The sequence below is a fragment of the Podarcis bocagei genome, assembly GCF_964188305.1.
Source record: "Podarcis bocagei genome assembly, chromosome: 11".
NCBI lineage: Eukaryota > Metazoa > Chordata > Lepidosauria > Squamata > Lacertidae > Podarcis > Podarcis bocagei.
The window spans coordinates 1578759-1594603 of NC_138136.1; the positions used below are offsets into that span (position 1 = coordinate 1578759).

Genomic DNA, 15845 nt, shown 5'->3' on the forward strand with positions numbered 1-15845 from the left:
ATAGAATATGTTTTTGGTTACAAATAATGCATCTACTAAATAAGCAGAGCAGTGTTGAGATGCCTGCCTTGCAGGGAGCTGGACTAGATGACCCTCGGGATTGGGGGGATCCTCTGTTATGCTGGCATGTTGTAGCCCTAATAAGAAATACATTCACACACACAAAGTGAGGGCCATGTCATCTTTTCTCCTACAAAAGTTTATATTGCCTGTGAAGTTTGTTTCCTCTGTTTCACGATCTAGGGATGAGACGGCAAATTAGAGGCTTCTTCAGAGATGTTAAACCACAAAGTATTATATTTGTTCAGTGGAAAGACTGAGTGCAGCAGATGCATTTTGCTCTAAAACTAGAGCTGATGTCAACTCCAGAGGCTACTTTTGCTCATTCAGCAAATTCTGCTTTTTTCATGTGATCTTTTGATGACAAAAGGGAGTTCCACAGCTACGTTTGCAGAACTTTATTAGACAGAGGCAAATAATATATGCAACCTTATGTTAGGATGATTCTTTCTGCATTTTTCTTTTCCAGCATAGTTGAGATATACCCTGAACAAACAAAAAAAAGCATGATTTTGTAAAAAAATTAACAAGTAATGACGACTGAATTTTAAATTTTAAGTTTTTTTATGTTTTTCATATAATTGTTTGCATTGTTTTATTGTTCTATTGTGTTTTTGTTGTTGTTGTTTTTTAAAGGTTTTATTTTGTTCTTAAGGGGAGGGGTCAGGGCTGCCAGGAAGTGGGTCCCAGCCAACAAAATGGCTGGGGCAGGTTACACATGGGGGGGGGGGATGCACTGAGACAACTGATCTCAGTGATCATGGGTAGGAGGAGGAGTTACGCTAAGACCAGACTACCCCTGCCTCCGGGTCTGGTCCTGACCGGACGGTTACTGGAATCAGCAAGGGAGACCCACATGACCTGAAGGTGCTGCTGTGCAATGCTAGGTCAATGATTCATAAGACCACTGCCATCCATGACTTGATCATAGATGGAGGACTTGACCTGGCATGTGTGACAGAGACTTGGTTGGATGAAGCAGATGGACCTGTCCTTGCCTCTGCTTGTCAACCAGTTTTCTCTTACGCACAGCAACCCAGGCCTTGTGGGTGGGGGTTGCAGTGATTTTTAGGGTTGCAGTGATTTTTAGGAAGTCATTAGTTTGCACCAGGCATCCTATTGGGAAGACCCAGTTCTCTGAGTGCATGTTCTGGAAGTTGAGCAATAGGGGCAGTACAGGATTCCTTCTGGTGTACTGACCTCCCCGCTGCACCAAGGATTTCCTGCCCGAGCTGCTTCAGGTTGTGGCGGATGTTCTCCTGGAGACACCTAGTTTGGTTGTCCTAGGGAATTTTAACATCCATGCCGACACAACCTTACAAGGGGCCGCTCGGGACTTCGTGGAAAGCATGGCCTCCATGGGGCTGTCCCTGAATAGGTTTCGCCAAACCCATAGCCGTGGACATGCCTTGGACCTGGTGTTTACCTCTATGGGTGTTGGTGAGCTGACATTAAGTAAAAGCGAAACAAAAGAAGTGCCATGGTCAGATCACTTCCTGGTGCAACTGGACTTCTCCGCGATCCTTCCCCTCTGCAGGGAGGAGGGACCGATTCGGATGGTCCGTCCCTGCCACTTAATGGATCCAAATGATTTCAAGAGAGTGGTAGGGGATGCTTTATCCCATGTTGATGGCCTTCAGCTGATTCCCTGGTGGCCCACTGGAATGCGGAGTTAACCAGGGCTATCGACTGTCTGGCTCCGAAGTGCCCTCTCCGACTGCATGGAGCCCGGACAGCCCCGTGGTTTTCCACAGATCTGAGGGCAATGAAATAATCGCTGAGATGGCTAGAGCGCCAGTGGCGGATAACTCATTCTGAAGCTGACTGGACACGGGTTAGAACTCAACGTCGAGCCTACCAAGTGGCGGTAGCGACGGCGAAGAAAGTCTTCGCCGCCTCTGTTGCATCTGCAGAAAACAGAAGCAGGAGACTTTTTCAGGTGGTTCGCAATTTAGCGGAACTACCTGCTACATCGGGGCCCAGTACGGGCCACATGATCTCCTGCAATGATTTTGCAAAGTTTTTTGCAGATAAAGTCGCTCAGATTCGGAAAGAGGTAGACTCCACAGTGGGAGCAGGGCTGGGGCAGGAGAGTACTAGAGTCCTGTTTAGTCAAGTTGGTGGGATCAATTCCAATCTGTTACCTCCAAGGATGTGGACAGGCTGCTTGGACGAGTGAAACCAACCACCTGTCTCCTTGAGCCTTGCCCATCCTGGCTTATAAAAGCTAGCCGGGAAGGGCTGGGAGATGGGCTTCGCGGGGTGGTGAATGCCTTCCCAGACCTGCTGAAAGAGGCGGTTATTAAACCAATTCTTAAAAAAATATCTTTAGACCCAGCCAATATGGCCAACTATCACCCAGTCTCAAATCTTCCATTCTTGGGCAAGGTGATTGAACGAGTGGTTGCTGAACAACTCCAGGCACGCCTGGAGGATGCGGACCATTTGGATCCCTTCCAGTCGGGATTTAGGCCTCATCATGGGACTGAAACTGCTTTGGTTGCACTGGTCGATGATCTCTGGCGGGCAAGGGACAAAGGTGAAAGCTGTTTCCTAGTTCTGCTGGATCTCTCTGTGGCCTTTGATACCATTGACCACAACATCCATCTGGAGCAGGGGTAGGCAACCTAAGGACTGGGGGCCAGATGTGCCCCAATTGCCTTCTCAATCCAGCCTGTGGACAGTCCAGGAATCAGTGTGTTTTTACATGAGTAGAATGTGTTCTTTTATTTAAAATGCATCTCTGGGTTATTTGTGGGGCATAGGAATTCCTTCTTTTTTCTTCTTTTTTTTCAAAATATAGTCCAGGCCACCACATGGTCTGAGGGATGGTGGACTGGCCCATGGCTGAAAAAGGTTGCTGACCCCTGGTCTAGAGGGGCTGGGAGCTGGGGCACTGTTATACAGTGGTTCTCCTCCTTCATTCCGGGCCGTGTCCAGAAAGTGGTGTTCAGACCCTGGGGTCTCACTTGTGGGGTGCCTCAGGGTTCTGTCCTTTCCCCCATGCTTTTTAACATCTATATGAAGCCTCTGGGAGAGATCATCAGGGGGTTTGGGCTGGGTGTTCATCAGTATGTGGATGATACCCAGCTCTACATCTCTTTTAAATCAGAACCAGTGAAGGCGGTGAAGGTCCTGTGTAAGTGTCTGGAGGCAGTTGGAAGATGGATAGCAGCAAACAGATTGAGGTTGAGAATCCTGACAAGACAGATGTACTGTTTTGGGGGGACGGGGCAGGCAGGTGTGAAGGACTCCCTGGTTCTGAATGGCGTAATCATGCCCCTGAAGGACCAGGTGCGCAGCCTGGGAGTCATTTTGGGCTCCCAGCTGTCCATGGAGGTGCAGGTCAATTCTGTGTCCAGGGCAGCTGTTTATCAGCTCCATCTGGTATGCAGGTGAGACCCTACCTGACTGTGGACTTTCTTGTCAGAGTGGTGCATGCTCTAGTTATCTCTCACTTGGACTACTGCAATGCGCTCTATGTGGGGCTACCTTTAAAGGTGACCCAGAAACTACAACTAATCCAGAATGTGGCAGCTAGACTGGTGACTGGGAGTGGCTGCCGAGACCACATAAAGATTAAAGAAAGAACGTATATGGGGGAAATAGTGCAATGTAGTGATAATCTCTTGTAGAAAGAGAACCATTGTTTTACCTCAAGCAAAGAAATAATGCATTTTCCAGGGATTTTTGACATTTATTTCAGCACTGATTATAGAATTGATGAAGCGCCACAGGCTAGGAGGAGGTGTTTTATTATCATAAACTTCTTCCAGACTCCAAGCCAGCACTCAAGGGTACGCAGTCCTCGCACCTTTTTGTTGTTGCTGTTGTTAAAATGCGTGGCACTTACTTAGGGTTGCTATATCTTAAAGAGCAAAAAAGAGGACAGCCCAGCTGGGAAGGAGACGCCCAGCGCCACTAGACCTGCAGCCGCTTTCTTTGGCTGGGCCTGGCAGTGGCTGCAGTGCGCAGAGCAGCCGGAGCCCAAACTGCTCGAGCCAGAGAAATCCAGAAATAAACAACAAATTTAATCTCCCCCAACACCCAGGCATTTCCTTTAAAATTCAAAAATCCCCCGGATGGGCATGTTGGCCCCCCAAGAGAGGACATGTCCAGGATTTCCCAGACATATGGCAACTCTAGCACTGCTCCAAGGCAGTGCTAGAGTTGAAGAGTGCTTGAAGTGCTGCTTGGAGAGCAGGAAACATTGAATGCTCGATGATGCTGAAAGATGAAAGGAATAATTTACAGAGCTGGCTCATAAGTAACAGTAGCCTAACTACTGTTGTCTATGTTCTGGTAACCTCAAGGTTAGATTACTGCAATGTGTTATACGTAGGGCTGCCTCTGAAGACAGTTCAGAAACTTCAGCTGGTGCAGAATTCAGTGGCCAGGTTGCTGACGGTTTGAGCATATTACACCAATCCTGGTCCAACTGCACTGGCTGTCGATTAGTTTCTGGGCCCAATTCAAAGTGCTAGGTTTGACCTACAAAGCCTTAAATGGCTCAGGGCCACAATACTTCAAGAACCTACCTGGACCCTGAGATCATCTTCCGAGGCCGCCCTTTGTGTGCCTCCCCCTTGAGAGGTGCAGAGGGTGGCAACTGGAGAATGAGCCTTCTCTGCAGTGGCTCCCTGTCTGTGGAATGCTCTCCCCCGGGAAGTTCACCTGGCGCCTTCGCTATACACCTTTAGGCACTGGGCAGAAACGTTCCTCTTTAACCAGGCCTTGGGTTGACCTGATCAACATCCCATACCCTTTTAAAATGTGGTTCTTTTGGAGGAGGGTGGTATTATTGGGTAATTGCTTTTATTTTTATTTTATATACTGTGGTCCTTTTATGTGAACTGCCCTGAAACCTTCAAGTATAGGGCAGTATATAAATTCAATAAATAATAATAGTAACAACTGCATTTTAAAGACACGTGGAAGTATTTGATGTTCTATCAACACAGGGTAATATAGCATAGTTCTTTGTCACCTTTTTGCGCTAAAAACACATTTTAACAATGAAAAATACCAGAAGTGGGATGTCTCAGGGCTAGTTTTAAAGACATATTGTACTCTGGTTCAGATACTTGATTATAACCTATCAATGCAGTAAATTAGTTATAAAGATCTGTTTATTTACTTTGGGTAAATACTAACGAATTGAGCTCCTGTCTTTGTATTCTGTATGGTCACAGAATACAACTTTCTGTGTATAGAATTAGAAATGGATATTGCAACAAACTCCCACGAGAATGGTTACCATAGAGGGAAAATGAATAAATAGGTGGTGAGTGAGTTCTTAGAATTCCAGAGAGGTAGAAAGTGGCCCCAGCACCTTGCCTGGACAGTGGTCACTGGTCACACTTTTTGGTGCTGAGTACACATAGCCCAGACATTTCTAAATCTTCTTCGATCCAGCATTATGCTTTGGTTTTGGACAAAATTGTTCCATATAATTTGGCTTAGGTTTTACTAATTGGTTGCACCTTTAAAGAAGGGAAAAAAGATGTCCTGATTGAATTATGGTCAACATAAAATCTGTGTTGGAAATGCATCGGGAAGCAGGAGTTTGCCAGCACCATAAAAAGAGTCACCCACTGTAAAGCCAAGTCTTTTCATAATCCAGAAGAGAAGTGGCCAGTAACTAAAAGTTAACAGTTTGAAGAAATGAGCCAGTTACTTCTGCTACTGTTGTATAATTCCTCCCTAGCAACAAGTATACACAATACAACACAAAAACTTTTCATGATGAAACATGTTGTTGTTTTAGTATCTAGCCCCACAGTTTTTATGCACGTTAGCTTGACTAATAGCTGATATTTTCCTCTCTCCCTCTTTACCCCATCTCCTCAATGAAATAGTTTTTAAACTTTGAGACTACAAGCAGCCGTGGTACTTAACTAGGTCAGTCTGGCCCAGTATTTTTGTATGTGTGCCTGAGGTGGGAAATCCAAATGGATCGCCTTTCTGCATATGTATTAGTCCATCGTGGTCTCATTGTCATGTCACACTAAGCCAAACGATGGTTCACTACAAATGTGCTGGCTCTTGAGGAGATGGTAGCTTCTTTGGTCTTCCTTGGTTCTTTCAGGTCAGCATGGTGGGGCAGCTGAACCAGAGTTGGGCTTGGCCATTCACACCATACATTTCATGCACTCTGATACCACCGTAAACAGTCATTGCTGCCCCCAGGGAGTTCTGGGAGCTGTAGTTTGTTATAGAGAGAGGTTAGGACAGCCCTGTTACCCTCCCTGAACTACAATTTCTCAGAATGATTTAACAATCAATTCCTCTTCATAGGGAACTCTGAGAACTGTAGTACTGTGAGGGGAACCAGGGTCTCTTAACAACTGTCGGCACTTATAACAGCCAACTGTTCCCAGGAAGCTTTGGGGGAACCTTAGTTTGTTGTTTGAACCAGGGATCCTGGTTAAGCTCTCTCCTCATTACCTGTGACCTGTAGCCAAGGTTTGTTTGGATGATATGCTGTATGACACAGAACTAAAAGGATTCCAGGGAGTTCCAGGGTTGTGTTTTGGCTGGAAAATCAGGACACAATGGAGGCTACAGTGTCTTTATGAACTAAGGTTTATTTACATTGGCTCCCAGTACATTTCTGAGCACAATTCAAAGTATTTGGTGTTGACCTTTAAAGCCCTAAACAGCCTCAGTCCAGTATATCTGAAGGAGCATCTCCACCCCCATCGTTCTACCCGGACACTGAGGTCCAGCACCGAGGGCCTTCTGGCGGTTCCCTCACCGTGGGAAGCCAAGTTACAGGGAACCAGACAGAGGGCCTTCTCGGTAGTGGCACCCACCCTGTGGAACACCCTCCCACCAGATGTCAAAGAGATAAACAACTACCAGACTTTTAGAAGACATCTGAAGGCAGCTCTGTTTAGGGAAGCTTTTAATGTTTAATAGACTATTGTATTTTAATATTCTGTTGGAAGCTACCCAGAGTGGCTTGGGAAACCCAGCCAGATGGGTGGGGTACAAATAAATTATTATTATTATTATTATTATTATTATTATTATTATTATTATTATTATTACACATATTTATACCTGAGCCTTGATGGAAGGAGTGCAGAACATTGCACCTCAAGGTGCCTGTTGTTGCGTCTCCCATGGCTTCAGCAAGCTTGGGTCCAGAGCAGAAGCCAGCTATGCACCCAGGTTTCTCCATGAAGCCTCTCTCAGCATCCCACATAGAGTTCTGTCCCTCCTTCCTTCTTGCTCTTTTAATAAAACTCCTGCAAAGGCCACTGTTCTCTCCTGTGGTTACATCATGTCAACCTCCCACTCCCAGTTCTCCTGTCTCTGTCTACGCATGGGGGTGGGGACAGTATTTGCATTGTCAATTAATCTTAATGGCCTGTTACTCTTGCTGTCTCTTTGTTTCTTGATGGCACCTCTGTCAGCCATCCTGAACAGGAAAACTTTTATAGCTTGCATTTTTACACTGTGTCTGGCATCTTCCCATAATGCTCCAAATATTTGCACTGGCATTCCTGAAAAACTTGAAGTAGAATGCTCAGTATTTGTTGTTTATAAAAAGTAACACATCCAATTTACTTCCCACTGTTTATATGTTGCAGAAGCCATTTCATTAAGCATTAAAAGAAGCTTCTCTGATTTTTAGGTCATTACATGTATGTGGACTCTCTCTATGTCAAACATTTCCAGGAAGTGGCTCAGCTGGTCTCACCTAGGACAACAACTCCTATGTCAGGCTGCTTGTCCTTTTATTACCAAGTGCAGCAGGAAAGTGGAATTGTATTCACTGTCTACATGAGAGACATAAATGGCTTTTATGAAGAACTTTGGAAAGCAGATGGTTCTGTGAGTAAGGATTGGGTCTTAGGAGAAGTTGACTTCAGTGCACCATATCCAATGGAGGTAAGACTCCAAATACTGAACTGCACACTTGCATATTCTACAGTTTGAAAAGTACTATCACATGAAAGCGACTTTTTTATGCCATTCTCTTTTCTTCAATATGAATAGTTAAAACTCATACAACTTGAATGTTCCACTTGAAAGTAGATGTCTTCTGACAAATTGCTCTCTCTCCAATATTGCTGTGAAAACTATGTTTAACATGCAGCCATGGAGTGTGTGTACAGACTTGATGCATTAAGCAGTGTATTAAAATACTAAATAGAATAAATTGCTTTTTCTAGAAGATATGATCAATTTCTAGGATGAACCCTAGAAAAATTATGGGTGATCAGTGCAGTTCAGACAGCTTTGTGGAAAGTCCTTCTTCACAATGTTCTGCATGGAATGACCATACGGCTTGTGATGGCTCAGGGTGGGGAGGGGTCTTCCCATGCTGATGGACTCACATGTTGTTTAAGGGTCCGCCCCCAAATAATTACTATATATTTTAATAATTATTTTTATATTTATAGCCTAACTTTTCTCCAAAGAGCTCCCTCCCTATTTTATTTTCATAACAGCCCTGTGAAGTTGGTTAGGCTGAGAGACTGTAACTGACCCAATATAGTGGCACATTGTGGTGACAGTGAGCCTCATGGCAGATTTGAACAATGGTTTCCCAGGTTTTAGAACAACACTCTAACCCTTCTATCAAACTTCCCCCAAAAGAATATTCATATTGGATTTCTTCTATAAGAAAAACACCTTGAACTTTGATAGATACACATATTTCTATTTATGAGCACAATCAGGTTTAGTTTCGCTACCAACAGTTAAATGCTGGCGAATAGACGCATGTGCAATTGTCACACATTATGCTGTACATATGGTGTGCACTTACGAAATCTTACACAAGCTGATGTATGCACAGAGCAATCTGTATACACTACTGTATATCAATCTGCCTGCCATTGTTGGTCATTAGTTGCCTTTTATTTGAGTTATATGAACATCTGCCCCTGAAACAGGCATGAAGAACCTTGGCCTGCAGACAAAATTAAGCCCGCCAAGGATCTAATTTGGCCCATGAGGCTTTTCCCCAAGCCACGGTCATCTTCTCCACATGTCCTGTCCTCCTGCCAGACACCTGGAGAGTGTAGTTTCAAGCATTCCCTCTCATGTGTGGTATTGGGAGTTACGTAGCTTTGTTGCAATGAAATAATAAAACTATCATTATTAAGCTATTAGTTAATGAATGATTGGTACAACAATGAAGTTTCTCTACTTGGGTTTTGTTTCCAGGTGATTTTTGAAGTTGCTTTCAACAGTGCGAATGGAGGATATCTTGCTCTTGATGACATTTCTTTCTCTCCCGTTTTCTGCAGCAATCGGACAGGTATGAATTTCCTCCCTCAGTTTTCTGATTTGCTGTTAGATTTCAAAATGTTACATGAATTTGCAAGTGCTGTACTTAGATGTATCTTATTTAGTGCAGCTTTTTTATTTTTTTTATTTTTATTTTTTTAATTAATCCTTTATTTTATAACAACAGCTTAAAAACACATATACATCATTCAATAAAACGGAATCAACAAATAAAGAAAAAAGAAAAATTACAAATAACCAAGATCCAATTTCAATATATAAATCTGTTACATTGTTCGACTTCCCAACACCTCAACGTGAGCTGTAGTTCAATGATATATAATCAGCAGTGTTTTTTGTTGACCATTGTTTCTACCTCGCGGTTTTTATATTATACCTACTGTAATTTTAATATTACCTAAGATCGTCTCCATGTATGAGAGGAATTTATTCCAGTCGTCAATAAATTTGGCATTTTTCTGTTGCCTGATCTTCTGTGTCATTATTGCTAAGTCAATATACTCAATTAGCTTGGTTTGCCAATCTCTGATTGTTGGGACAGTGGGTGTTTTCCAACTCTGTGCCAACAGTATCCTAGCAGATACTGTAGCATACTGGAATAGGGTTTGGTCCTCTTTCTTGATTTCATCCCCCACCATTCCTAAAAGGAATGCCTCAGGTTTTTTAGGAAAGGTGTACTTTAGAATCTTTTTTAATTCCTCATAAATTAAGCTCCAGAACCTCTTTACCTCCTCGCAGGTCCACCACATATGGTGGAAGTCTCCCTCTTTTTTCTTGCATTTCCAACAGGTCTTGTCTCCGGTTTTATACATTTTAGCTAATTTTGTTGGTGTGATGTACCAACGGTACATCATCTTTTCCATATTTTCTCGGAGTCCAATACAAGCTGAAAATTTCATATCTTTGTTCCAAAGTTTTGTCCATCTTTAATATTCTAGGGGGTGTCCTACATCTATAGCCCATTTGATCATAACCTCTTTGACCTCCTCGTCCATAGTATCCCAGTCTAATAATTGGTTGTACATTTTGGATAAGAGTTTAGATTTCCCCTCTATTATTTCTGACTGGAACTTGGATTTGTTCTTACTCATTCCAACTTTTTTATGCTCGTTCCAGAGGGCATTGATTTGATGGAATTGAAACCATCCATTTAATTTATCTTTTAACTCCTCATAGGGCCTAATTTCCCATCCTTTATCGGACCTTCTCAGAAGATCAGTATATGTCCACCTTTTACCTTCCATGTTTAGTCTCTTAATTGCTAGGATATCGATGGGTGACAGCCACCATGGGGTGTCTTTCTCTATCAAGTTCTTACATCTATTCCATACTTCCAATAACGCCCCTCTTATAATATGATTGGAGAATCCTTTGTGTACTCTCCCCTTATCCTGCCATAAATATGCATGCCACCCAAACCTAGCATCGAAGCCCTCCAAGTCCAGTAGGTCCGTGTTATCTAAAGTTATCCATTCTTTAGTCCAGCAGAGACAGGAGGCCTCATAGTACAATTGCATGTTCGGGACCGCGAACCCTCCTCTGTCTCTTCTGTCAGTGAGCAACTTATATTTAATCCTAGCCCTTTTACCCTGCCAGATGAATCTAGACAGGGTTCTCTGCCAGTCTTTAAACATTGTTGTGCCCCTGATTACTGGGATATTCTGGAATAGGAATGTCATTTTTGGGAGGATATTCATTTTGATGACCGCCATTCTCCCCTCCCAGGAAAGTTGTAATCTACTCCAGCTATCTAGGTCTTTTTTACACTCTCTCCAAGTTCTGTTATAGTTGTCTTCCACCAGGTTTATATTTTTGGGGGAAACCCAAATACCCAGATATTTAACCTTATTCGATGTCTTTATCCCGGATTCGAGCTCGATTTTATTTTTAGATTGTTCATCTATATTTTTTATCAACATTTTTGTTTTAACTTTGTTTAGTCTGAACCCAGATGACCTTCCAAATTCCTCCAATAATTCAATAGCTTTATTTATCCCATTTATGGGGTCTTCAATTGTAATTACTAGGTCGTCGGCATAAGCCTTTACTTTATATTCCTTTATACCGATTTTAATCCCTCTTATTTCCTGTGTTTCTCTTATTTTATTCAATATAACTTCCAGGGCCATAACAAATAGTAGGGGTGATAAAGGGCACCCTTGCCTAGTGCCTTTTGTGATCATAAATGAGTTCGTCAGGTTACTGTTAATAATTAGTCTTGCTCTTTGGGCTGAGTAAATTGCCCTTATACCTTCTAGGAATGGTCCTCTTATTCCTACCTTCTCCATACATTTTATAAGGAAGTGCCAAGACACATTATCAAAAGCCTTTTCGGCGTCTATAAAGATTAAAGCGGCAGGGATATCAACCCTGAGGTCCAGATATTCAATTATGTTAACTACATGTCTTACGTTGTCCTTTATCTGCCTGCCGGGCAGGAATCCGGCTTGATCTTTGTGAATCGCTCTATTCAAATATTTCTTTATTTAGTGCAGCTTTTTTATTTAATTAGTTGTGTAAATTGGGACCATCTGTAACTCAATAACACAACATTAATGGGGAATAATGGTAATATGTCACCTATATCAAATGACCACTGAGTTAAAAGAACTCTCTCCATTTGTATTTCCATTGTACAGTGGTACCTCGGGTTAAGTACTTAACCTGAAACTGTTCTTAACCTGAAGCACCACTTAACTAATGGGGCCTCCCGCTGCTGCCGTGTGATTTCTGTTCTCATCCTGAAGCAAAATTCTTAACCCGAGGTACTATTTCTGGGTTAGCGGGGTCTGTAACCTGAAGCGTATGTAACCCGAGGTACCACTGTATTTCTGTTATGTGTAATCCCAAACATAGCAAACGTTGGTGAATTGGTGTCAAAATTGCATATAATCTTTTTAAATTGGGTGATATATAAGTATTTCAACAGTTTCAAATTTTGCCAAGTTTGGTTAATACTTTGTGCCACCTTTTCTATTTTAGTGCTAACATGATCCAGGTGCCATTTATCACAGAAAAATATGATGCAGGCCAAACTGTGCTCTTGGTATTCTCCATATATGTGGATATATAACAATTCATCTTTATCGATTTTTTACAACAGAAATGCTTTCTTAACATAAGATCACAATATAAAGTTTCAATTTCTTGTTGATGTACAGTGGTACCTCAGATTACATACGCTTCAGGTTACAGGTTACAGACTCTGCTAACCCAGAAATAGTACCTCGGAGGCCCCATTAGCTAAAGTCGTGCTTCAGGTTAAGAACGGACCTCCGGAACGAATTAAGTACTTCACCCAAGGTACCACTGTACAACTGTTTCTAAATCATAATAAAGAAAAAACAAAAATATATTCTTTATTCTTTGACTTATTGATGTTCTAATTACCTATGACTTCCCTCCCCTTCTTACTTGGTTCTTTTAGAATTCTTTGTCGGATGCATATCATTGTGAATATAGATTGTTGGTGACCAGCTTATCCACTACTTTTAGATGTTTCTCATTACAATAGTTAATCTAAACCAGGCAAAAATTGTAATTCTCCACAGTGGTCTTTCACTTTGAATGTATTCCAGTCTTTGCTAAATTTTTGTTTCGCTTGATCCCTTCTCTGTCTCATCAATTTATCCATCTCAGTGTATTCAATCAGTTTGATCTGCCAATCTTTTATTGATGGTATTGTCTCACTTTTCCAGTTATTTAGATCTCTTGGGATCTCCCTCCCTATAATCACTAAAAGAAATGCCTCAGGTTTTGGGGGAAGTGAGATTTTAAACATTTTTTTCAACTCGTTATAAATTCCTTCATTTTTTTACAGGTCCATCAGGCATGATACATCAATTCTACCACCTCCTTACATTTCCAGCAAAGATCTGAATTATTTTTGTACATTATTGCTAATTTCCTCAGTGTTATATACCAGCGATAGAAGACCTTCATGTAGTTTTCCTTAATAGAATAACAAGCTGTAAATTTAAGGTCTTCCCTCCACAGTTTTTGCCAATCTGAAAGTTGTATGTTATGACGTAGATCTCTTGCCCACTTTATCGTGGCAGATTTTACCTCCTCATCCTTCACCGATCATTCTAATAAGATTTTATACATTTTGGACAGTGTTTTATCGTCATTGTATATCAAGTCTCTTTCAAACCTTGAAAGTTCTTTGTTAAAGCCCCTTTTTTATCTTGTTAGAATAGGTCATGTATTTGGTCATACTGTAACCAATTAGTCACTCTACTTTTTATTTCTTCAAAATTATTGAGTTTTAATTGGTTGCCTTCTTCACAGAGAATTTCTTTATATGCAACCCAATCATTCATTATGTTAACCTTTTTTTACTGTCATGGCTTCCGTCAGCGACAACCACCAGAGTGTCTTTTGTTCCAAGATACCCTTGTTTTTTAACCTGACTGCGTATAGGGACCTTCTTATTACATGATTCGTAAAATCTGTGTGAACTCTCGCTTTGTCATAACATAGGTAAGCATGCCAACCAAAATGATTGTTAAAGCCCTCTAGGTCTAGTATGTCAGTGTTCTTCAATACTATCCATTCCTTAATCCAAGATAGGCATGCACCTTCATGATACAACTCTAGGTTTGGCAGTGCAAAAACCTTCTCTTTCTCTGTAATTTATAACTTATTCTCGACCTCTTGCCCTGCCAAATAAATCTTGTTATATCTTTCTGCCAGGTCCACTACTGGGATGGCTGGGAATAGAAAAAGCATTTTAGGCAACACATTCATTTTTATTGGGGAGATCCTACCCCAGAATGAGAATTTTAACCTGTCCCATATTTCCAGTTTCTTTTTATTTCCTTTCAGGTTGGTATATAGTTGTCTATAGATTTATATTCTTTGCCAATATCCAGATTCCTAGATATTTGATTCTTTTACAAGTTGTCAGTCCTGTAAGTTGTTCTAGTTCTCTTCTATCCTCCTCCCTCATATTTATTTTACTAACATTTTGGTTTTTTATTTATTGAGTTTGAAACCTGTGACTAGCCCAAATTCTGTAATCTTTTCTAGCACTATTGACACACTTTCTTTTGGGTTTTCTGTTGTTATAGTCAGGTCGTCAGCAAAGGCTTTTACTTTGAAGGTCTTATTTCCGATAACTATACCCCTTATGTTCTTTTCTTTTCTGATGTTCATCTTCAGAATTTCCAACACCAAAATAAATAGCAGTGGGGATAAAGGGCACCCCTGTCTTTTACCACTCTTAATATTATAGTTTTCTGTTAGATTGTTATTTATAACTAGTTTAGCTCTTTGTTGCGAATATATTGCATTTATACCTTTATAGAAATTCTCTCCCACTCCTATCATCTCCAATGTTTTTTCCATAAACCTCCAGGAGACATTGTTGGATGCTTTCTCAGCATCAATAAACAGCAACGCTGCCTGTTTTTTGTTTATCACTTCTAGATACTCTAGAGCAGGGGTAGTCAACCTTTTTATACCTACCGCCCACTAATACATCTTTCTTGATGGTAAAATTTCCTTACCGCCCACCAGAGCTCATGGAAGGAGGATTCAGCTTGTGCCATAGAACCCCCTACCGCCCACCTAGAATCCTGAAACGCCCACTAGTGGCTGACAATCCCTGCTCTAGAGTATCTATTGCATATCTTATATTATTTTTCATGTGGCACCCTGGGAGAAATCCTGCTTGATCCTCATGGATATACTCTTTCAATATGCATTTCAATCTATTTGCTAGTATGTGTGCAAATATTTTGTAATCGTTATTAAGGAGATATAGGCTGGTAATTCTTAACTGATGTTGGATCTGTTCTCTTAGGGAAATATTGATTTATGTGTTTTTTATATGTTAGAGGGCTGTCACATTGAAAACTTTAAATTTCTACCATATATCTTTAAAATGGAGCAACAGCACAAAAATGGATCTATTTAAGCATAATATCTTGAAGGCGTTTTCATTCTTTTTGATATGTTATTTATTTTTATGGGCCATTTTTTTATACTTAAAAGAAATAAAGACGACTCAATTTGTCATACAGATGTGAGAGGTTTATATCCGCTTGAGTTTTGCCATATTTATTTAGAGCAGGTATTAATTCTGTCCAGTGTGTAGAGACAGACTTCCATAGGTTCACTAGTTTGATTTCCTGTTTCCATGTGTACACAAGGCCATGGGCAGGCAATGGGACCTTAGGTGAAATGGGAGGTCTGGACACATCTCCCAAAAGCCTCCCTTCTTACTTACTTGTTCAGACAACTTGCACTGATGACCTGAGTGAGAAGGCTGCATGGGAGCATGGGAGGCATGCACAGACCTCCCGTCCCCCTGCTGGCCCTGTTGCATGGCTTCCACATATGCGCAGGTGGGTGCAGAGGGACCTTTTAACGGAAAGAGAGTCTTCACATATGTCTGCCTTGGATAATATGCACAGCTGCCGTTAATGAACAAATAAAACAACATTGATTGTTGTCTTGATGCATTGTTGTTCTAATGCTTGTATTGCTCTGTGTACGCTTGCTTACCATGCAAA

General features: G+C 41.5%; 1 protein-coding gene across 7 annotated transcripts in view; it reads left to right on the plus strand.

The window, feature by feature from the left end:
- MAMDC2 (MAM domain containing 2) overlaps positions 1 to 15845 on the plus strand; it is a 68537-nt gene that overhangs the window by 28900 nt on the left and 23792 nt on the right. For all 7 annotated transcript variants that reach the window (XM_081213696.1, XM_081213698.1, XM_081213697.1 and 4 more), the window contains 2 exons: positions 7703 to 7959; positions 9244 to 9337. In XM_081213696.1, coding sequence (XP_081069822.1) covers positions 7703 to 7959; positions 9244 to 9337 — 351 coding nt within the window. The remainder of the gene's footprint in view (positions 1 to 7702; positions 7960 to 9243; positions 9338 to 15845) is intronic.